General features: G+C 44.0%; 1 protein-coding gene across 2 annotated transcripts in view; it reads right to left on the reverse strand.

Moving 5' to 3' along the window:
* Nucleotides 1-25,796, reverse strand: part of LOC118385848 (low-density lipoprotein receptor-related protein 8-like) — a 413,768-nt gene that overhangs the window by 89,348 nt on the left and 298,624 nt on the right. For both annotated transcript variants that reach the window (XM_052462856.1, XM_052462855.1), the window contains exons 5-7: nt 13,313-13,687; nt 10,053-10,175; nt 8-130 (exon numbers count right to left, since the gene is read on the reverse strand). In XM_052462856.1, coding sequence (XP_052318816.1) covers nt 8-130; nt 10,053-10,175; nt 13,313-13,687 — 621 coding nt within the window. The remainder of the gene's footprint in view (nt 1-7; nt 131-10,052; nt 10,176-13,312; nt 13,688-25,796) is intronic.

The following is a 25,796-nucleotide window of genomic DNA, read 5'->3' on the forward strand; positions in this document are numbered from 1 at the left end:
AGCTCACCACACTCCTTCATAGGTTCATCTGTCCAGTCCTTGCAGTCTTTGACGGCATCACACACCTTGCTGCTGTTGATACACTGTCCATTCTTGCACATGAACTTCCTGGGGCCATCACACTTAGTGACTGGGAAAGAGAGAGGGTAGAAAAATACAATGATCATTACCTTGAAACAAGTGTTTGATTTCCAATGCATGTCACCACTACTCTGATCCCTACTCTACTACTACTCCACTACTCTGATCACTACTCTACTACTCTGATCACTACTCTACTACTACTCCACTACTCTGATCACTACTCTACTACTCTGATCACTACTCTACTACTACTCCACTACTCTGATCACTACTCTACTATTCTGATCACTACTCTACTACTACACCACTACTCTGATCCCTCTGACCAGAGAGCATCAAATAAGCTGGTTCCCAGACACCTCCGTCCAGCGTAATCAGCTTGTGGGCAAAAAGTAACAATCATACAACGTTGGGTATAATGTACTGTAATACATCCTACTACTCCACTGTTCTGTAATACATCCTGATACTACACTGCTCTGTAATACATCCTACTACTCCACTGTTCTGTAATACATCCTGATACTACACTGTTCTGTAATACATCCTACTACTCCACTGTTCTGTAATACATCCTGATACTACACTGTACTGTAATACATCCTACTACTACACTGTTCTGTAATACATCCTGATACTACACTGTTCTGTAATACATCCTACTACTACACTGTACTGTAATACATCTTGATACTACACTGTACTGTAATACATCCTACTACTACACTGTACTGTAATACATCCTGATACTACACTGTACTGTAATACATCCTGACTACTACACTGTTCTGTAATACATCCTGATACTACACTGTTCTGTAATACATCCTACTACTCCACTGTTCTGTAATACATCCTGATACTACACTGTACTGTAATACATCCTACTACTCCACTGTTCTGTAATACATCCTGATACTACACTGTTCTGTAATACATCCTACTACTCCACTGTTCTGTAATACATCCTGATACTACACTGTTCTGTAATACATCCTGATACTACACTGTTCTGTAATACATCCTGATACTACACTGTTCTGTAATACATCCTGATACTACACTGTTCTGTAATACATCCTGATACTACACTGTTCTGTAATACATCCTGATACTACACTGTTCTGTAATACATCCTACTACTACAATGTTCTGTAATACATCCTGATACTACACAGTTCTGTAATACATCCTGATACTACACTACTGTAATACCCTGATACTACACTGTTCTGTAATACATCCTGATACTACACTGTTCTGTAATACATCCTACTACTCCAATGTTCTGTAATACATCCTGATACTACACAGTTCTGTAATACATCCTGATACTACACTTTACTCATCCTGATACTACACTGTTCTGTAATACATCCTGATACTACACTGTACTGTAATACATCCTGATACTACACTGTTCTGTAATACATCCTGATACTACACTGTTCTGTAATACATCCTGATACTACACTGTTCTGTAATACATCCTGATACTACACTGTTCTGTAATACATCCTGATACTACACTGTACTGTAATACATCCTGATACTACACTGTTCTGTAATACATCCTGATACTACACTGTTCTGTAATACATCCTGATACTACACTGTTCTGTAATACATCCTGATACTACACTGTTCTGTAATACATCCTGATACTACACTGTTCTGTAATACATCCTGATACTACACTGTACTGTAATACATCCTGATACTACACTGTTCTGTAATACATCCTGATACTACACTGTTCTGTAATACATCCTGATACTACACTGTACTGTAATACATCCTGATACTACACTGTTCTGTAATACATCCTGATACTACACTGTTCTGTAATACATCCTGATACTACACTGTTCTGTAATACATCCTGATACTACACTGTTCTGTAATACATCCTGATACTACACTGTTCTGTAATACATCCTGATACTACACTGTTCTGTAATACATCCTGATACTACACTGTTCTGTAATACATCCTGATACTACACTGTACTGTAATACATCCTACTACTCCACTGTTCTGTAATACATCCTGATACTACACTGTTCTGTAATACATCCTGATACTACACTGTTCTGTAATACATCCTACTACTCCACTGTTCTGTAATACATCCTGATACTACACTGTTCTGTAATACATCCTGATACTACACTGTACTGTAATACATCCTGATACTACACTGTTCTGTAATACATCCTGATACTACACTGTACTGTAATACATCCTGATACTACACTGTTCTGTAATACATCCTGATACTACACTGTTCTGTAATACATCCTGATACTACACTGTTCTGTAATACATCCTGATACTACACTGTTCTGTAATACATCCTGATACTACACTGTACTGTAATACATCCTGATACTACACTGTTCTGTAATACATCCTGATACTACACTGTTCTGTAATACATCCTGATACTACACTGTTCTGTAATACATCCTGATACTACACTGTACTGTAATACATCCTGATACTACACTGTTCTGTAATACATCCTGATACTACACTGTACTGTAATACATCCTGATACTCACTGTTCTGTAATACATCCTGATACTACACTGTTCTGTAATACATCCTGATACTACACTGTACTGTAATACATCCTGATACTCTGTTCTGTAATACATCCTGGATACACTGTTCTGTAATACATCCTGATACTACACTGTTCTGTAATACATCCTGATACTACTGTTCTGTAATACATCCTACTACTACACTGTACTGTTACATCCTACAACAATACATCCTATCTCACTGTACTGTAATACATCCACTACTACACTGTACTGTAATACATCCTACAACAATACATCTGATACCTGTACTGTAATACATCCTATTATGTACTGTAATATATCCTACAACAATACATCCTGATACTACACTGTACTGTAATACATCCTGATACTATTCTGTAATACATCCTGATACTACACTGTTCTGTAATACATCCTGATACTACACTGTACTGTAATACATCCTGATACTACACTGTTCTGTAATACATCCTGATACTACACTGTTCTGTAATACATCCTGATACTACACTGTTCTCTAATACATCCTGAACTACACTGTTCTGTAATTTTACTACACTGTACTGTAATACATCCTGATACTACACTGATCTGTAATACATCCTACTACTACACTGTACTTAATACATCCTACAACAATACATCCTGATACTACACTGTACTGTAATACATCCTACTACTACACTGTACTGTAATACATCCTACAACAATACATCCTGATACTACACTGTACTGTAATACATCCTACTACTACACTGTACTGTATACATCCTACTACTACACTGTACTGTAATATCCTACTACTACACTGTACTACATCCTGATACTACACTGTACTGTAATACATCCTACTACTACACTGTACTGTAATACATCCTACTACTACACTGCTCATCCTGATACTATTTACTGTAATACATCCTGAACTACACTGTTGTAATACATCCTGAACTGTGTTCTGTAATACATCCTACTACTACACTGTTCTGTAATACATCCTACTACTACACTGTACTGTAATACATCCTTACTACACTGTTCTGTAATACATCATGATACCACACTGTTCTGTAATACATCCTAATACTACACTGTACTGTAATACATCCTGATACTACACTGTTCTGTAATACATCCTGATACTACACTGTTCTGTAATACATCATGATACCACTGTACTGTAATACATCCTACTACTACACTGTTCTGTAATACATCCTACTACTACATTGTACTGAATACATCCTGATACTACACTGTTCTGTAATACATCCTGATACTACACTGTTCTGTAAAACATCCTGACACTACACTGTTCTGTAATACATCCTGATACTACACTGTTCTGTAATACATCCTGATACTACACTGTTCTGTAATACATCCTACTACTACACTGTTCTGTAATACATCCTGATACTACACTGTTCTGTAATACATCCTGATACTACACTGTTCTGTACTACATCCTGATACTACACTGTTCTGTAATACATCCTGATACTACACTGTACTGTAATACATCCTACTACTACACTGTACTGAATACATCCTACTACTACACTGTACTGTAATACATGCTACAACAATACATCCTGATACTACACTGACAGTAATACATCCTACTACTACACTGTACTGTAATACATCCTGATACTACACTGTACTGTAATACATCCTGATACTACACTGTACTGTAATACATCCTGATACTACACTGTACTGTAATACATCCTGATACTACACTGTACTGTAGTACATCCTACTACTACACTGTACTGTAATACATCCTGATACTACACTGTACTGAATACATCCTACTACTACACTGTACTGTAATACATCCTGATACTACACTGTACTGTAATACATCCTACTACTACACTGTACTGTAATACATCCTGATACTACACTGTACTGTAATACATCCTACTACTACACTGTACTGTAATACATCCTACTACTACACTGTACTGTAATACATCCTGATACTACACTGTACTGTAATACATCCTGATACTACACTGTACTGTAATACATCCTGCAGACTGTAATACATCCTGATACTACACTGTTCTGTAATACATCCTACTACTACACTGTACTGTAATACATCCTACTACTACACTGTACTGTAATACATCCTACAACAATACATCCTACTACTACACTGTACTGTAATACATCCTGATACTACACTGTACTGTAATACATCCTGCATGTACTGAATACATCCTGATACTACACTGTACTGTAATACATCCTGATACTACACTGTACTGTAATACATCCTGACACTACACTGTACTGTAATACATCCTACTACTACACTGTACTGTAATACATCCTGATACTACACTGTACTGTAATACATCCTACTACACACTGTACTGTAATACATCCTGATACTACACTGTACTGTAATACATCCTACTACTACACTGTACTGTAATACATCCTACTACTACACTGTACTGTAATACATCCTGATACTACACTGTACTGTAATACACCCTGATACTACACTGTACTGTAATACATCCTGATACTACACTGTACAGTAATACATCCTGATACTACACTGTACTGAAATACACCCTGATACTACACTGTACTGTAATACATCCTGATACTACACTGTACAGTAATACATCCTGTAGTACACTGTACTGAAATACACCCTGATACTACGCTGTACTGAAATACACCCTGAAACTACACTGTACTGAAATACACCCTGATACTACACTGTTCTGTAATACATCCTACTACTACACTGTACTGTAATACATCCTATAACAATACATCCTGATACTACACTGTACAGTAATACACCCTGATACTACACTGTTCTGTAATACACCTTGATACTACACTCCTCTGTAATGTGAGCCCCTGGCTGTCTTCCAGACTCTACAGCCATGTAACTTTATACAGCTATGCTGTCTGATGCCTGGAGTTACAGTCTGTCTGCATGCTGGAGTTACCCCACTAACTGTCTGTCTGCATGCTGGAGTTACCCCACTATACTACTGTCTGTCTGCATGCTGGAGTTACCCCACTATACTACTGTCTGTCTGCATGCTGGAGTTACCCCACTATAATACTGTCTGGAGTTACCCCACTATATTACTGTCTAGAGTTACACTATATTACCGTCTGGAGTTACACTATACTACTGTCTAGAGTTACCCCACTATACTACTGTCTGGAGTTACCCCACTATACTACTGTCTAGAGTTACCCCACTATATTACTGTCTGGAGTTACCCCACTATATTACTGTCTAAAGTTACCCCACTATATTACTGTCTAGAGTTACCCCACTATATTACTGTCTGGAGTTACCCCACTATATTACTGTCTAGAGTTACCCCACTATATTACTGTCTGGAGTTACCCCACTATATTACTGTCTAGAGTTACCCCACTATATTACTGTCTGTCTGCATGCTGGAGTTATAACACTATACTACTGTCTAGAGTTACCCCACTATACTACTGTCTGTCTGCATGCTGGAGTTACCCCACTATACTACTGTCTGTCTGCATGCTGGAGTTACAACACTATACTACTGTCTAGAGTTACCCCACTATAATACTGTCTGTCTGCATGCTGGAGTTATAACACTATACTACTGTCTAGAGTTACACCACTATACTACTGTCTAGAGTTACCCCACTATACTACTGTCTGTCTGCATGCTGGAGTTACAACACTATACTACTGTCTGTCTGCATGCTGGAGTTACAACACTATACTACTGTCTGCATGCTGGAGTTACACCACTATACTACTGTCTAGAGTTACCCCACTATACTACTGTCTGTCTGCATGCTGGAGTTTTAACACGATACTACTGTCTGTCTGCATGCTGGAGTTACACCACGATACTACTGTCTGTCTGCATGCTGGAGTTACACCACGATACTACTGTCTGTCTGCATGCTGGAGTTACACCACTATACTACTGTCTGTCTGCATGCTGGAGTTACACCACTATACTCCTGTCTGTCTGCATGCTGGAGTTTTAACACTATACTCCTGTCTGTCTGCATGCTGGAGTTTTAACACGATACTACTGTCTGTCTGCATGCTGGAGTTACACCACGATACTACTGTCTGTCTGCATGCTGGAGTTACACCACGATACTACTGTCTGTCTGCATGCTGGAGTTACACCACTATACTACTGTCTGTCTGCATGCTGGAGTTACACCACTATACTCCTGTCTGTCTGCATGCTGGAGTTTTAACACTATACTCCTGTCTGTCTGCATGCTGGAGTTTTAACACGATACTACTGTCTGTCTGCATGCTGGAGTTTTAACACTGTCAGGTTAGTACACACAAGCAGTGTGTTATGGATTCCAGGTGATCACGGACCACATCTCACAAATACGGGTCCTAAATAAAGTGCAGTCAGCATTAGTTTGACCTTCAGTTCTCTCTGGCATAGATAGACAAGACAAAGACCGTAGCTGCCAAATATGAACGTGTTACCATAGACACATAGCAATAAAATCTAGAGTTACTGTACCATAGATATACAGAAACAGTTCTGCTTCAACATTATTCTCAAAAATGCCCACAGAGCTGGAGAGGAGAATGTGGTAAGGATATGAAGAAAGAAAGGGACATTTCTCATCTACGGCAGTAGTGTGTCCCAATGTACCCATAAATGCCTTCTTTAGTGTGAAAACAAAGTGAGTAAAGTATAGTGGAAAAAAACTATTTTGGATTATTGGAACAGTCACAGTGGACATAGTATCTAGGATGGACATAATACAGTACAGTGTAGTATCAGGATGTATTATAGTATCAGTGAGATAAAGTACAGGATGTATTATAATGCAGTATCAGGAGATAAAGAACAGGACATAATGCACAGAAAGAACAGGACATAATGCAGTATCCAGGAGATAAAGAACAGGACATAATGCAGTATCCAGGATGTATAGGAGATAAAGAACAGGACATAATGCAGTATCAGGAGATAAAGTAATGCAGTATCAGGAACAGTATCCAGGAGATAAAGAACAGGACATAATGCAGTATTAAAGAACAGTGACATAGTATCAGGAGATAACAGGACATAATGCAGTATCCAGGAGATAAAGAACAGGACATAATGCAGTATCCAGGAGATAAAGAACAGGACATAATGCAGTATCCAGGAGATAAAGAACAGGACATAATGCAGTATCCAGGAGATAAAGAACAGGACATAATGCAGTATCCAGGAGATAAAGAACAGGACATAATGCAGTATCCAGGAGATAAAGAACAGGACATAATGCAGTATCCAGGAGATAAAGAACAGGACATAATGCAGTATCCAGGAGATAAAGAACAGGACATAATGCAGTATCCAGGAGATAAAGAACAGGACATAATGCAGTATCCAGGAGATAAAGAACAGGACATAATGCAGTATCCAGGAGATAAAGAACAGGACATAATGCAGTATCCAGATAATGCAGTATCCAGGAGATAAAGAACAGGACATAATGCAGTATCCAGGAGATAAAGAACAGGACATAATGCAGTATCCAGGAGATAAAGAACAGGACAGGAGATAAAGAACAGGACATAATGCAGTATCCAGGAGATAAAGAACAGACATAATGCAGTATCCAGGAGATAAAGAACAGGACATAATGCAGTATCCAGGAGATAAAGAACAGGACATAATGCAGTATCCAGGAGATAAAGAACAGGACATAATGAATCAGGACATAATGCAGTATCCAGGAGATAAAGAACAGGACATAATGCAGTATCCAGGAGATAAAGAACAGGACATAATGCAGTATCCAGGAGATAAAGAACAGGACATAATGCAGTATCCAGGAGATAAAGAACAGGACATAATGCAGTATCCAGGAGATAAAGAACAGGACATAATGCAGTATCCAGGAGATAAAGAACAGGACATAATGCAGTATCCAGGAGATAAAGAACAGGACATAATGCAGTATCCAGGAGATAAAGAACAGGACATAATGCAGTATCCAGGAGATAAAGAACAGGACAGGAGATAAAGAACAGGACATAATGCAGTATCCAGGAGATAAAGAACAGGACATAATGACATAAGATAAAGAACAGGACATAATGCAGTATCCAGGAGATAAAGAACAGGACATAATGCAGTATCCAGGAGATAAAGAACATAATGCAGTATCCAGGAGATAAAGAACAGGACATAATGCAGTATCAGGAGATAAAGAACAGGACATAATGCAGTATCCAGGAGATAAAGAACAGGACATAATGCAGTATCCAGGAGATAAAGAACAGACATAATGCAGTATCCAGGAGATAAAGAACAGGACATAATGCAGTATCCAGGAGATAAAGAACAGGACATAATGCAGTATCCAGGAGATAAAGAACAGGACATAATGCAGTATCCAGGAGATAAAGAACAGGACATAATGCAGTATCCAGGAGATAAAGAACAGGACATAATGCAGTATCCAGGAGATAAAGAACAGGACATAATGCAGTATCCAGGAGATAAAGAACAGTATCCAGGAGATAAAGAACAGGACATAATGCAGTATCCAGGAGATAAAGAACAGGACATAATGCAGTATCCAGGAGATAAAGAACAAGACATAATGCAGTATCCAGGAGATAAAGAACAGGACATAATGCAGTATCCAGGAGATAAAGAACAGGACATAATGCAGTATCCAGGAGATAAAGAACAGGACATAATGCAGTATCCAGGAGATAAAGAACAAGACATAATGCAGTATCCAGGAGATAAAGAACAAGACATAATGCAGTATCCAGGAGATAAAGAACAAGACATAATGCAGTATCCAGGAGATAAAGAACAGGACATAATGCAGTAGATAAAGAACAGGACATAATGCAGTATCCAGGAGATAAAGAACAGGACATAATGCAGTATCCAGGAGATAAAGAACAAGACATAATGCAGTATCCAGGAGATAAAGAACAGGACATAATGCAGTATCCAGGAGATAAAGAACAGGACATAATGCAGTATCCAAGATAAAGAACAAGACATAATGCAGTATCCAGGAGATAAAGAACAGGACATAATGCATTATCCAGGAGATAAAGAACAGGACATAATGCAGTATCCAGGAGATAAAGAACAAGACATAATGCAGTATCCAGGAGATAAAGAACAGGACATAATGCAGTATCCAGGAGATAAAGAACAGGACATAATGCAGTATCCAGGAGATAAAGAACAAGACATAATGCAGTATCCAGGAGATAAAGAACAGGACATAATGCAGTATCCAGGAGATAAAGAACAGGACGTAATGCAGTATCCAGGAGATAAAGAACAGGACATAATGCATTATCCAGGAGATAAAGAACAGAACAGAAGGCAGGGTCCACCCACCGTTGATACAGCCGGCCTCATCACTGAAGTCAGGACAGTCGTGCACCCTGTTGCACTGCTTGGTTCCATGGATACAGGACCCATCACCACACTGGAACTCATCTGGACGGCAGGTCAGCAGAGCTGTGGAGGAGAGAACACAAAGAGATAGAGAGAGAGAGTGTGTGAGGGAGTCGAAATCAAGAGACCACAAGAGAGAGCCACAAATGTGATGTTAATTCAACTGCTCATCATCCAACTTTCTATGTATCTCTCTAGTGATCCAACCCCAACCTGGTGTCCTGTCAGAAAGAAAATGAACCCTGTGAAAAGATGTGTGTGTTTTGTCTTGGGTTAGGCAAACACAGAGTGCATTCCAATTCAACAGTAATCACCCTCCGTTCCACCCTTCTCCCCTAACTCCCCTCTGCTCCAGAGAAATCCTGTGGAAATGAGAAGCTGGGAGGTGTTTACCATAGAGATCCTATTAAATTACTAGACAGGCTATATGATAAACCCTCAAAGTTCCAGAATAGGAGAAAATGGCAGCCATATGGGGTGGCAGGGTAGCCTAGTGGTTAGAGCGTTGGGCCAGTAACTGAAGGGTTGCTGGATCAAATCCCGAGCTGACATGGTAAAAATCTCTAGTTCTGCCCCGGAACAAAGCAGTTAACCCACTGTTCCCTGGTAGGCTGTCATTGTCATTAAGAATTTGTTTCTGACTGGCTTGTCTCGTCAAATAAAGGTTAGATTTTCTAAAATATTTTTTTTATATTGGTCAGCGAGAAATCCAAACCAGTCTAATTGGAATGGAGATGTGAATCATGATAGTGATTTTGATTATAATGGTAGGAATCATGTTTTAACATCCAAACCCTCTAACAAGTCTGAGACCCCTGCATGAATCGACTCTGACTTCCTCCCTGTCTTTGTGATCAGTGATTGTCATTACTGAGTGGTCTCCGGGGTTGAGAATAGTGTGTTACTCAGGGAGAGAGGGCCAGGTTATGAGGACCCTCGCTACCTCTCAAGGGCTCTTCACTGTTCCAATCATCACACTGTTGCATGGCAACCAACCTCACTGATTGCCGTGGTGATTCCAGCATGGAGCATCTTATAAACGGGTGCCAACACAGAGGTCTCAAGAGGGGTTTGATAGCATACCGTATCATCCATGCACAAACCGACACGCAGGCACACACATACAGACAAAGACGCTAGAACACACATACACCAATGCCTGTACACTCACAAATCTATCCACATACATTAATTGTACATAGATAGTGATTTAAAGCTATTTAGTCATTCTAAGCTTACTATAACCCTGCACACGCAGCAGAATCTACTACCTGTCCATATAGACTATATATGTACACAGTGCATTAAAAAGTATTCAGACCCCTTCACTTTTTCACATTTTGTAACGTTACAGCCTAAAAATGTATGACATAATTTCCCCTCATCAATCTACACACAATACACCACAATGGCAAACTGAAAGCAGGTTTGCAGAAACACCTTATTTACATAAATAAGTATTCAGACCCTTTGCTATGAGACTCGAAATTGAGCTGACGTGCATCCTGTTTCCATTGAGTCCACCTGTGGTAATTTGGAAAGGCACACACCTATACTACCATTAACACGTTTGGGGTCACTTAGAAATGTCCTTGTTTGTGAAAGAAAAGCAAATGTTTTGTCCATTAAAATAACATCAAATTTATCAGAAATACAGTGTAGACATTGTTAATGTTGTAAATGACTATTGTAGCTGGAAACGGCAGATTTTTTATGGAATATCTACATAGCCTCACAAGTCCTCAACTGGCAGCTTCATTAAATAGTACCAGCAAAACACCAGTCTCAACGTCAACAGTGAAGAGGTGACTCCAGGATGTTGGCTTTCTAGGCAGAGTTGCAAAGAAAAAGCCATATCTCAGACGGGCCAATAAAAATAAAAGATTAAGATGGGCAAAAGAACACAGACACTGGACAGAGGAACTCTGCCTAGAAGCCAGCATCCTGGAGTCACCTCTTCACTGTTGACATTGAGACTGGTGTTTACGGGTACTATTTAAAGAAGCTGCTAGTTGAGATCTTCAGTTTCTTGGCAATTACTAGCATTAGAATAGCCTTAATTTCTCAGAACAAGAATAGACTGACGAGTTTCAGAAGAAAGTACTCGTTTTCTCTAGAGTGGCCAGACGGAAGCCACTCCTCAGTAAAAGGTACATGACAGCCCTCTGGAGTTTGCCAAAAGGCACCTAAAGGACTCAGACCATGACAAACAAGATTGTCTGGTCTGATAAAACCAAGTTGAACTCTTTGGCATGAATGCCAAGCGTCACGTCTGGAAGAAACCTGGTACCATCCCTACGGTGAAGCATGGTGGTGGTGGCATTATGCTGTGGGGATTTTTTTCAGTGGCAGGGACTGGGAGACCATTCAGGATTGAGGGAAAGATGAACGGAGCAAAGTACAGACAGATCTTTGATGAAAACCTGCTCCAGAGCGCTCAGGACCTCAGACTGGGGCAAAGGTTCACTTTCCAACAGGACAACGACCCTAAGCACACAGCCAAGACAATGCAGGAGTGGCTTCGGGGCAAGTCTCTGAATGTCCTTGAGTGGCCCAGCCAGAGTCCGGACTTGAACCCGATCGAAACATCTCTGCAGAGACCTGAAAATAGCTGTGCAGCGACGCTCCCCATCCAACCTTACAGATCTTGAGAGGATTTGCAGAGAATGAGATAAACTCTCCAAACACAGGTGTGCCAAGCTTGTAGTGTCATACCCAAGAAGACTCGAGGCTGTAATCACTGCCAAAGGTGCTTCAACAATGTACTGAGTAAAGGGTCTGAATACTCTTGTAAATGTGATATTTCTGTAGTTTTTTTTATACATTTGCAAAAAATTCTAAAAATCTATTTTTGAGTTGTCATTATGGGGTATTGTGGTGTCATTATGGGGTATTGTGGTGTCATTATGGGGTATTGTGGTGTCATTATGGGGTATTGTGGTGTCATTATGGGGTATTGTGATGTCATTATGGGGTATTGTGATGTCATTATGGGGTATTGTGATGTCATTATGGGGTATTGTGCATAGATTGATGAGGGGGGAAAAAACAATTTAATCAATTTTAGAATAAGGCTGTAATGTAACAAAATGTGGAAAAAGTCAAGGGGTCTGAATACTTTCTGAATGCACTGTAGATGTAGTACCACATCCTGCGTGGATCCTCAGGTGACCCAAGCCTAGATTCAGTAGGTGACTTACCGCAGTCAGCCTCGTCAGATTTGTCCTTGCAGTCGGCTTCTCCGTCACACTTCCAGTTGAGGTGGACACACTCTCCACTTCCACACTGAAACTCCCCCGCCGAGCACCGGGGCTTCTGGGGCTCTGTCCGGCGACTACAGCGCTCCATAGACTCGTCAGACTTATCCCTGCAGTCAGGGTCTCCATCACAGCTCCACAGAGCTGGGATGCACTCCGAGTCGTTACAGCGGAACTCCTGGGAGCCACAGCGGGAAGTGGAACACTTCTCCTCATCACTCCAATCCCCGCAGTCGTCGTCGCCGTCGCACACAAAGATGGGAGCCACACATTTCCTGTTATGGCACTGGAACTCCTTGGCGGGGCAGGCATTGGCGTCTGTCGAGGGAAGAAAGAGACACGCAGAGAGAGAGATCTGTTAGAGGTCTCAACATCGGAGAGTGATGAAGAGAAACCATGAGCTGTCATGTAAGAGATCACAGACGAAACAAGAGAGTAAAAAACAGGAACTTCTGAAAGATTGCGTGACAGAATGAGAATGGGCGCTAAAAAAGGTGGCGCCTGGCCCTGCTCTGAACTACACATCCAGCCATGGCGCCTGGCCCTGGTCTGAACTAAACATCCAGCCATGGCGCCTGGCCCTGCTCTGAACTACACATCCAGCCATGGCGCCTGGCCCTGCTCTGAACTACACATCCAGCCATGGCGCCTGGCCCTGCTCTGAACTACACATCCAGCCATGGCGCCTGGCCCTGCTCTGAACTACACATCCAGCCATGGCGCCTGGCCCTGCTCTGAACTACACATCCAGCCATGGCGCCTGGCCCTGCTCTGAACTACACATCCAGCCATGGCGCCTGGCCCTGAACTACACATCCAGCCATGGTGCCTGGCCCTGCTCTGAACTACACATCCAGCCATGGCGCCTGGCCCTGCTCTGAATTACACATCCAGCCATGGCGCCTGGCCCTGCTCTGAACTACACATCCAGCCATGATGCCTGGCCCTGCTCTGAACTACACATCCAGCCATGGTGCCTGGCCCTGCTCTGAACTACACATCCAGCCATGGTGCCTGGCCCTGCTCTGAACTACACATCCAGCCATGGTGCCTGGCCCTGCTCTGAACTACACATCCAGCAATGGCGCCTGGCCCTGCTCTGAACTACACATCCAGCCATGGCGCCTGGCCCTGCTCTGCATTACACATCCAGCCATGGCGCCTCCAGGGCCCAGAGCCACAGCCATGATAAAAACACTTGGCTTCTGTACTGTATGTGTCTGAGATTGAGAGAGCTGCTCTGAGACAGGCTCCTCTATAACCTCTCCGTTTCTCCCTCTAACCTCATTGATTTCCTGGCTGCCCAAATAGCCCCAGTCCTGGCCCTGGCTCTGAGTAGCGGCAGCCAGGCTAAATGACTGTTAGTATGCAGTGATAAGCGGCTGGCCCTGCCTTAATAGGGTCAACTGTGGAGGTATTGAGTTTTATGGCCTTTTTATGTAGAGGATTGCTATAATACTGTAAAGACACACTGCAGACAGGGAATTCACAGGATCATTTAAACTCACAAAGACACGGACAAGCGCACACACACACACACACACACACACACACACACACACACACACACACACACACACACACACACACACACACACACACACACACACACACACACACACACACACACACACACACACACACACACACACACACACACACACACACACACACACACACACACACACACACACACACACACACACACACACAACATCACTCATAGACACACACATACTGGCATAATGCCGAACTACTCACACAGACAGTAATATTACGACATGCACCTAAATAGGAGCAGGTACTCAAATACTGCTACAACAGTTACATGTAAATCTCAACTGACATCCTTCCTCTCATACTTACATCATACTGTAGTACATTTAAACACACTCCTGCCAACTGTGTAGTGTTCACAGCAGATGATAAATGCCACTTTAGCCTTTTCACCTACCCAGGCTCTGTGGAGTGTAAGACCCACTGTGAAATACTCCAGTCATTCCCAACAGTGACATTATCACATCTCCACACTGGACTGACTCCCTATGATTTATGTGTTGTGGGGAAAGGGCACACTTGTCTTTCAGTAGCACTTCACTTCCCTGTGTGTGTGTGTGTGTGTGTAGCCCTCCACTTCAATGTCACCTCGCCACACCACACACACTGCGCCACTGTTCTGCTAATTTTGGGGATGCATACTAATCATCTCCAGTCCTATCAGAGTGATTAAATTAAAGTCAACAAATAAACAATAGGAAATTACATGATCAGGTGTTTCTGATCCTAGAGGGTATTAGAGATAGACATGGGGGGCCCTAGAGGGTATTAGAGAGAGACATGGGGGGCCCTAGAGGGTATTAGAGAGAGACATGGGGGCCCTAGAGGGTATTAGAGAGAGACATGGGGGGCCCTAGAGGGTATTAGAGAGAGACATGGGGGCCCTAGAGGGTATTAGAGAGAGACATGGGGGCCCTAGAGGGTATTAGAGAGAGACATGGGGGCCCTAGAGGGTATTAGAGAGAGACATGGGGGCCCTAGAGGGTATTAGAGAGAGACATGGGGGCCCTAGAGGGTATTAGAGAGAGACATGGGGGCCCTAGAGGGTATTAGAGAGAGACATGGGGGCCCTAGAGGGTATTAGAGAGAGACATGGGGGCCCTAGAGCGTATTAGAGAGAGACATGGGGGGCCCTAGAGGGTATTAGAGAGAGACATGGGGGCCCTAGAGGGTATTAGAGAGAGACATGGGGGGCCCTGGAGGGTATTAGAGAGAGACATGGGGGGCCCTAGAGGGTATTAGAGATAGACATGGGGGGCCCTAGAGGGTATTAGAGAGAGACATGGGGGCCCTCGAGGCGTATTAGAGAGAGACATGGGGGCCCTAGAGGGTATTAGAGAGAGACATGGGGGCCCTTGAGGGTATTAGAGAGAGACATGGGGGGCCCTAGAGGGTATTAGAGAGAGACATGGGGGCCTCGAGCATGGGGGCCCTAGAGGGTATTAGAGAGAGACATGGGGGGCCCTAGAGTGTATTAGAGAGAGACATGGGGGCCCTAGAGGGTATTAGAGAGAGACATGGGGGGCCCTAGAGGGTATTAGAGAGAGACTTGGGGGCCCTAGAGGGTATTAGAGAGAGACATGGGGGGCCCTAGAGGGTATTAGAGAAAGACATGGGGGACCAGAGTAGAGGGTATTAGAGAGAGACATGGGGGGACCAGAGTAGAGGGTATTAGAGAGAGACATGGGGGCCCTAGATGGTATTAGAGAGAGACATGGGGGACCAGAGTAGAGGGTCTTAGAGAGAGACAAGGGGGACCTGAGTAGAGGGTCTTAGAGAGAGATGGGGGACCAGAGTAGAGGGTATTAGAGAGAGACATGGAGGCCCGAGAGGGTATTAGAGAGAGACATGGGGGCCCTAGAGGGTCTTAGAGAGAGACATGGGGGACCAGAGTAGAGGGTCTTAGAGAGAGATGGGGGACCAGAGTAGAGGGTCAGAGAGAGCTGGGGGACCAGAGTAGAGGGTCTTAGAGAGAGATGGGGAACCAGAGTAGAGGGTATTAGAGAGAGACATGGGGGCCCTAGATGGTATTAGAGAGAGACATGGGGGCCCTAGAGGGTATTAGTGAGAGACATGGGGGCCCTAGAGGGTATTAAAGAGAGACATGGGGGCCCTAGAGGGCCTAGCCTCTCTCCCACCCCTAAGGCTAAATCTCTTCATTCTCTGGCCTAGTGCTGGACAGGTAATAGACGGAGAGGAAGATAAAATGGATCACGTTGACCTTCAAACCCAATGGGTTGTAAGATGGCACTCAGAAGCAATCACTTCTGTCACCATGAAGAGCTTTGAGAGGCTAGTTAAGGATCATATCACCTCTATCTTACCCAACACCCTAAATCCACAATTTGCATACCGTAAAGGTGCATGCTCAGCCCCTTCCTGTACTCCCTATTCACCCATGACTGCGTCGCCATGCACGCCTCCAACTCAATCATCAAGTTTGTAGACGGAACCACAGTAGTAGGCCTGATTAGCAACAATGACGAGACAGCCTACAGGGAGAAGGTGAGGGCCCCGGCAGAGTGGTGCTAGGAAAATAACCTCTCACTCATCGTCAACAAAACGAAGCAGCTGATCGTAGACTTCAGGAAACAGTAGAGGGAGCACGTCCCTATCCACATCAATGGGACCGCAACGGAGAAGATGGAAAGCTTGGTCCACCCACACAGACAGTGTGATGGAGAAGGCGCAACAGCGCCTCTTCAACTTCAGGAGGCTGAAGAAATTTGGCTTGGCCCCTAAGCACAGGGCTCCGCCTGCAACCACAGGGTTCTTTAGAGGGTGGTGCGGTCTGCTCAACGCATCACCGGGGGCACACTGCCTGCCATCCAGGACACCTACAGTCGTGGCCTAAAGTTTTGAGAATGACACAAATATAAATGTTCACAAAGTCTGCTGCCCCAGTTTGTACGATGGCAATTTGCATATACTCCAGAATGTTATGAAGAGTGATCAGATGAATTGCAAATCATTTCAAAGTCCCTCTTTGCCATGCAAATGAACTGAATCCCCCAAAAAACATTTCACCTAATTTCAGCCCTGCCACAAAAAGACCAGCTGACATCATGTCAGTGATTCTCTCGTTAACACAGGTGTGAGTGTTGACGAGGACAAGGCTGGAGATCTCTGTCATGCTGATTGAGTTCGAATAACAGACTAGAAGCTTCAAAAGGAGGGTGGTGCTTGGAATCATTGTTCGTCCTCTGCCTTCGTTACCTGCAAGGAAAAACGTGCCGTCATCATTGCTTTGCATAAAAAGGGCTTCACAGGCAAGGATATTGCTGCCAGTAAGATTGCACCTAAATCAACCATTTATCGGATCATCAAGAACTTCAAGGAGAGTGGTTCAATTGTTGTGAAGAAGGCTTCAGGGCGCCCAAGAAAGTCCAGCAAGCGCCAGGACCGTCTCCTAAAGTTGATTCAGCTGCGGGGTCGGGGCACCACTAGTACAGAACTTGCTCAGGAATGGCAGCAGGCAGGTGTGAGTGCATCTGCATGCACAGTGAGGCGAAGACTTTTGGAGGATGGCCTGGTGTCAAGAAGGGCATCAAAGAAGCCACTTCTCTCCAGGAAAAACATCAGGGACAGACTGATATTCTGCAAAAGGTACAGGGATTGGACTGCTGAGGACTGGGGTAAAGTAATTTTCTCTGGTGAATCCCCTTTCCGATTGTTTGGGGCATCCGGAAAAAAAGCTTTTCCGGAGAAGACAAGCTGAGCGCTACCATCAGTCCTGTGTCATGCCAACAGTAAAGCATCCTGAGACCATTCATGTGTGGGGTTGCTTCTCAGCCAAGGGAGTGGGCTCACTCACAATTTTGCCTAAGAACACCATGAATAAAGAATGGTACCAACACATCCTCCAAGAGCAACTTCTCCCAACCATCCAGGAACAGTTTGGTGACGAACAATGCCTTTTCCAGCATGATGGAGCACCTTGCCATAAGGCAGAAGTGATAACTAAGTGGCTCGGGGAACAAAACATCAATATTTTGGGTCCATGGCTAGGAAACTCCCCAGACCTTAATCCCATTGAGAACTTGTGGTCAATCCTCAAGAGGCGGGTGGACAAACAAAACCCCTCAAATTCTGACAAACTCCAAACATTGATTATGCAAGAATGGGCTGCCATCAGTCAGGATGTGGCCCAGAAGTTAATTGACAGCATGCCAGGGCGGATTGCAGAGGTCTTGAAAAAGAAGGGTCAACACTGCCAATATTGACTCTTTGCATCAACTTCATGTAATTGTCAATAAAAGCCTTTGACAATTATAAAATGCTTGTAATTATACTTCAGCATTCCATAGTAACATCTGACAAAAATATCTAAAGACACTGAAGCAGCAAACTTTGTGAAAATTAATATTTGTGTCATTCTCAAAACTTTTGCCACGACTGTACAGCACCCGATGTCACAGGAAGGCCAAAATTAGGACATTAACCACCCGAGCCACTGCCTGTTCACGCCGCTACCATCCAGAAGGTGAGGTCAGCACAGATGCTTCAAAGCTGGGATCGAGAGACTGAAAAACAGTTTCTATCTCAAGGCCATCAGACTGTTAAATAATCATCACTAGCCGGCCTCCACCCAGTACCATGCCCTGAACTTAGTCACTGTCACTAGCCGGCCTCCACCCAGTACCATGCCCTGAACCTAGTCACTGTCACTAGCCGGCTACCACCTGGTTACTCTACCCTGCACCTTAGAGGCTGCTGCCCTATGTACATAGACTTGGGATCACTAGTCACTTTGATAATGGAACACCAGTCACTTTAACAATGTTTACATACTACTTTACTCATCTCATATGTATATTCTGTATTCTATACTACTGTATTTTAGTCGATGCCACTCCAACATTGCTCGATCTAATATTGATATATTTCTTAATTCTATCCTTTTACTTTAGGATTTGTGTGTATTGTTGTGAATTGTTAGATACTACTGCACTGTTGGAACTAGGAACAAGCATTTCACTACCCCCACGATAACATCTGCTAAATAGGTGTATGTGACCAATACAATTGTATTTGATTTGAAAAGAGCATGGCTAACATCACACACACTCACATAAGTGCAAATGCACACACAGGCTCGCAAGTCCAAGGTCACTACAGTCCCATAGGGCGGCGCACAGTTGGCACCGCGTCGTACAGGTTAGGGGAAGGTCTGACCGGGGGAGAGTTTGGCCGGGGGAGGGTCTGACCGGAGGAGGGTTTGGCCGGGGGAGGGTCTGACCGGGGAAGGGTTTGACCGGGGAAGGGTTTGGCCGGGGGAGGGTCTGACCGGAGGAGGGTTTGGCCGGGGGAGGGTCTGACCGGGGAAGGGTTTGGCCGGGGAGGGTCTGACCGGGGAAGGGTTTGGCCGGGGGAGGGTCTGACCGGAGGAGGGTTTGGCCGGGGGAGGGTCTGACCGGGGAAGGGTTTGGCCGGGGGAGGGTCTGACCGGAGGAGGGTTTGGCCGGGGAGGCTCATCGTGCTCTCGTGACTCCTTGTGCCGCCTGCATGTTGACCTTGGTCGTCAGTAAAAACGACATATTGGGGCAGCTGGCTTCCGCGTTAAGCGGGCAGGTGGTAAGAAGCGCAGTATGGCGGAGGACGCATGATTCGACCTTCGCCTCCCGACCCTGTTGGGGAGTTGCAGCGATGAGATAAGATAGAAATCGGGGAGAAAAAGGGGGTTAAAAAAAGTTTCAGACACATTTATGATGTACAGCTCCCCTCATAGGAGATGTTAGCCAGTTCACTTAGCGGGCTAAATACTCTGGAGCTTTGGGTTGAGGAAGGAGGAGGAGGATGAGGTTGACAAGGAGGAGGAAGGATTCAGCAGTTACTGATACAATCATGCACATGTGAACTACAGACAGGAAGGCCAGAGGGCCTGTTTATGTGAGAGAACGAGTATTTGGAGGGGGATGTGTGTGCAGGTGTGTGTGTGTGTGTGTGTGTGTGTGTGTGTGTGTGTGTGTGTGTGTGTGTGTGTGTGTGTGTGTGTGTGTGTGTGTGTGTGTGTGTGTGTGTGTGTGTGTGTGTGTGTGTGTGTGTGCGTGTGCATGTGCGTTTGTGTGCATAGATGGGCTGCCTGTCAGCCCTTCTCTCGGGTCCCAGACAGTTTATCAGTACTTTGACTACATTTGGGCTTTGAGGTTGGGGCTCACAGGCTATCAGACAGACAGGTAGAGGCAGACAGACAGGCTATCAGACAGACAGGTAGAGGATGACCAACAGGCTCTCAGACAGACAGGTAGAGGCAGACCGACAGGCTATCAGACAGACAGGTAAAGGCCGACCGACAGGCTCTCAGACAGACATGTAAAGGCAGACCGACAAGCTATCAGACAGACAGGTAGAGGCAGACCAACAGGCTCTCAGACAGACAGGCAGAGGCAGATAGACAGGCTATCAGAAAGACAGGTAGAGGCAGACAGACAGGCTCTCAGACAGACAGGTAAAGGCCGGCCGACAGGCTCTCAGACAGACAGGCAGAGGCAGATAGACAGGCTCTCAGACAGACAGGTAGAGACAAATAGACAGGCTCTCAGACAGACAGGTAGAGACAGATAGACAGGCTCTCAGACAAATGGGCAGAGGCAGATAGACATGCTCTTAGACAGACGGGTAGAGACAGATAGACAGGACACAGGAGTACTCAGTGGTGCTAAGCGATTAACTGAAATGTTGACCTACATCGGTTCAATCATTTGAATTACATTTAGGTCTGTTATTGTTTCCTATGAGATCAATGCGGTCATTGCACAGTATTTCTAGAGATAAATTAGATAAAGCCCAAACTGTGCGATGTAGTAGAGTGTTATAGTTTCCAATAGGTCAATATTCTGAGTGGTGTAGCGCAGAAAACATGGTAATTAACTACAATGACCATAATCCATTGCGCGCCTACTTGTCTGGTCTGTGTGGGGCAGACACGGATTCACGAGGTACACTACATGGCCAAAAGTATGTGGACACCCATTAGTGGATTTGGCTATTTCAGTCACACCCGTCGCTGACAGGTGTATAAAATCAAACACACTGCAATGCAATCTCCATAGTAAATATTGTCAGTAGAACGGCCTTACTGAAGAGCTCAGTGACTTTCAACGTGAGACCGTCATAGGATGCCACCTTTGATGAGTTCAGTACAGCTGCCACTGCTACACTTCATATGCAAAAGTATGTGGACACCCCTTCAACTGAGTGGATTTGGCTATTTCAGCCACACCCATTGCTGACAGGTGTATAAAATCGAGCACACAGCCATGCAATCTCTATAGACAAACATTGGCAGAAGAATGAGCTTACTGAAGAACTGTGGTTCAGTCATAGGATGCCACCTTTCCAACAAGTCAGTTCATCAAATTTCTGCCCTGCAAGAGCTGCCCCATTCAATTGTAATTGATATTATTGTGAAGTGGAAACGTCTAGGAGGAACAAAGGCTCAGCTGCGAAGTGGTAGGCCACATAAGCTCACAGAACGGGACCGCTGAAGCGCGTAGAGAGTAGAAATCGTCTGTCCTTGGTTGCAACACTCACTACTGATTTCCAAACTGTCTCTGGAAGCAACATCAGCACAAGAGCTGTTCATCAGGAGCTTCATGACATGTGTTTCCATGGCCGAGCAGCCGCACAAAAGCCTAAGATCACAATGCGCAATGCCAAGCGTCGGCTGGAGTGGTGTAAAGCTCACCGCCATTGGACTCTGGAGTAGTGGGAACGCGTTTTCTGGATTGATAAATCACGCTTCACCACCTGGCAGTCCGACAGACGAATCTGAAGTTTGGCGAATGCGAGGAGAATGATTCTTGCTCCAACTGTAAGGTTTGCACAGTCTGGGGCTGTTTTTCATAGTTCGGGCCCCCTAGTTACAGTGAAGGGAAATCTTAACACTACAACATACAATGACATTCTACACAATTATGTGCTTCCAACTTTGTGGCAACAGTTTGGAGAAGGTCCTTAGCTGTTTCAGCATGTCATTGCCCCCCCACGCACAAAGCGAGGTCCATACAGAAAAGGTTTGTCGAGACCCGGTGTGGAAGAATTTGATTGGCCTGCACAGAGCCCTGACATTAACCCCAGACCTCACTAATGCTCTTGTGGCTGTATGGAAGCAAGTCCCCACAGTAATGTTCCAACATCTAGTGGAAAGCCTTCCCAGAACATTACATTACATTACATTTAAGTCATTTAGCAGACGCTCTTATCCAGAGCGACCACAGTAATGTTCCAACATCTAGTGGAAAGCCTTCCCAGAAGAGTGGAGGCTGTTTTAGCAGCAAAGGGGGGACCAACTCTATATTAATGCCCAGGATTTTGGACTGAAATGTTTGACAAGCAAGTATCCACACACTTTTGGCCATGTAGTGTATCTCTACCTGAAAATACATGATCTAAGCGATTGATAGTTGGTATTCAGCAGTATTCAAAGTATGCCTTATTTACTCTGAAGAACTACTAAAATAGTGATTTTGTCAGACAGCCTAGACAACCGCTCTATAGAGATGAGGACTTGGAATGAAATGAAGTCACCAAATGTAATCTATACAACAATTGAAATATTTCATTAAAGTAATGTGAATAAATTATGGTTATTAAGTGATAAGTAGTCATGGGCAGTCACTACCATCATGGACATTTATTAATAGTTATATACTGTGTTGTTACAGCATTCAACCCACATAATACTCAGTGCATTTAATGTTTAGAAAAATATGCAATACTGAAACCGAAAAACTGTGATTCTTTCAAAAGACACTAATCGCACAGCACTAGTACTCAGACTCTCTGGGAGTGGCAGGGGAATATATATAAAACAGTCAGTGGGTAGAGAATTATATTATGGACAGGAGTGAGGGGAGCAGGTAATATGACACCCTGCGCTGCGCGGGAATTGGGAAAAGAGTCACCTCTGATGGGCTATGAACTGACCTGGGTGTCTTTAAAGATGAATTCCAAATGGGTGGTGGTTTATTTCAAAGGTATTTTAAATTGGTGGAAGTCTTTCAAATGAATTTCAAATGGGTCGTTTTGAAATGATTTCCCCTGCAATTAATGGTATGAAAGTGCAGTAAAAGCCCAGAGAGGCAGCAGGTACATCTGGTGGTTTAAAGAGCAGCCTAGTCTTAGGGAGTCTCAGTGTAGTCTGTCTGTCTGTATGTCTGTCTGTCTGCCTGTCTGCCTGCCTGCCTGCCTGTCTGTCTGTCTGCCTGTCTGTCTGTCTGTCTGTCTGTCTGTCTGTCTGTCTGTCTGTCTGTCTGTCTGTCTGTCTGTCTGTCTGTCTGTCTGTCTGTGTGTCTGTCTGTCTGTGTCTGTGTCTGTCTGTCTGTCTGTCTGTCTGTCTGTCTGTCTGTCTGTCTGTCTGTCTGTCTGTCTGTCTGTCTGTCTGTCTGTCTGTGTGTGTGTGTGTGTGTGTGTGTCTGTCTGTCTGTCTGTCTGTCTGTCTGTCTGTCTGTCTGTCTGTCTGTCTGTCTGTCTGTCTGTCTGTCTGTCTGTCTGTCTGTCTGTCTGTCTGTCTGTGTGTGTGTGTGTGTGTCTGTCTGTCTGTCTGTCTGTCTGTCTGTCTGTCTGTCTGTCTGGGGAGGGAGGGAGCCTGGAGGAGCCACGCTAAATGACAGCTCAGATGAAAAGGAAATAGCAGAATATCACCCGGAGACAAAGATAAACCTTTAGATAATAGAAGTGTCATCCACCAGGGATACCGCTACCTTTTCACAGCTAGGCAGAGAGGTAGATAACAGATATCAGCCACAGGGATGTAAAGGATATCACCCCATGGATGGCTCAATCACTAGACATCACTAGAGGAGTCAGATGGTTGTTAGGTCTGAATTTAAATATTCATTCAATTATGCCAGTCTGTCTTCATGTAGCTTCCCCTGGTGAGATTATGCCAGTCTGTCTTCATGTAGCTTCCCCTGGTGAGATTATGCCAACCTTTCTAGAATGAATGATGGGCATTGGATGCCAGAAAGGGTGTGGTGATGGTGAGGCTGATATTGGATTCTGTATGGTAATTGGTTAATTAATTAATACATTTCACTGAGACTCAAGACAGTTACAAAGCAAACTGTCAGAAAGAACAAGATCCCTCTGTAACGATTGTCTTCCTCTTCTGATGAGGAATAGGATGAATCGGACCAATGTGCAGCGTGGTAAGTGTTCATGTTATATTTATTAGAACAGAAACACTAAACAAAATAACAAAGAGAGTGAAACGAAACAATCCTGTAAGGTGCAGCAACACAAAACAGAAAACAACTACCCACAACCCATAGTGGGAAAACAGGCTGCCTAAGTATGGTTCTCAATCAGAGACAACAACTACCCACAACCCATAGTGGGAAAACAGGCTGCCTAAGTATGGTTCTCAATCAGAGACAACAACTACCCACAACCCATAGTGGGAAAACAGGCTGCCTAAGTATGGTTCTCAATCAGAGACAACAACTACCCACAACCCATAGTGGGAAAACAGGCTGCCTAAGTATGGTTCTCAATCAGAGACAACAACTACCCACAACCCATAGTGGGAAAACAGGCTGCCTAAGTATGGTTCTCAATCAGAGACAACAACTACCCACAACCCATAGTGGGAAAACAGGCTGCCTAAGTATGGTTCTCAATCAGAGACAACAACTACCCACAACCCATAGTGGGAAAACAGGCTGCCTAAGTATGGTTCTCAATCAGAGACAACAACTACCCACAACCCATAGTGGGAAAACAGGCTGCCTAAGTATGGTTCTCAATCAGAGACAACAACTACCCACAACCCATAGTGGGAAAACAGGATGCCTAAGTATGGTTCTCAATCAGAGACAACAACTACCCACAACCCATAGTGGGAAAACAGGCTGCCTAAGTATGGTTC

The sequence above is a fragment of the Oncorhynchus keta genome, chromosome 1 (genome assembly GCF_023373465.1).
Source record: "Oncorhynchus keta strain PuntledgeMale-10-30-2019 chromosome 1, Oket_V2, whole genome shotgun sequence".
Taxonomy (NCBI): Eukaryota; Metazoa; Chordata; class Actinopteri; order Salmoniformes; family Salmonidae; genus Oncorhynchus; species Oncorhynchus keta.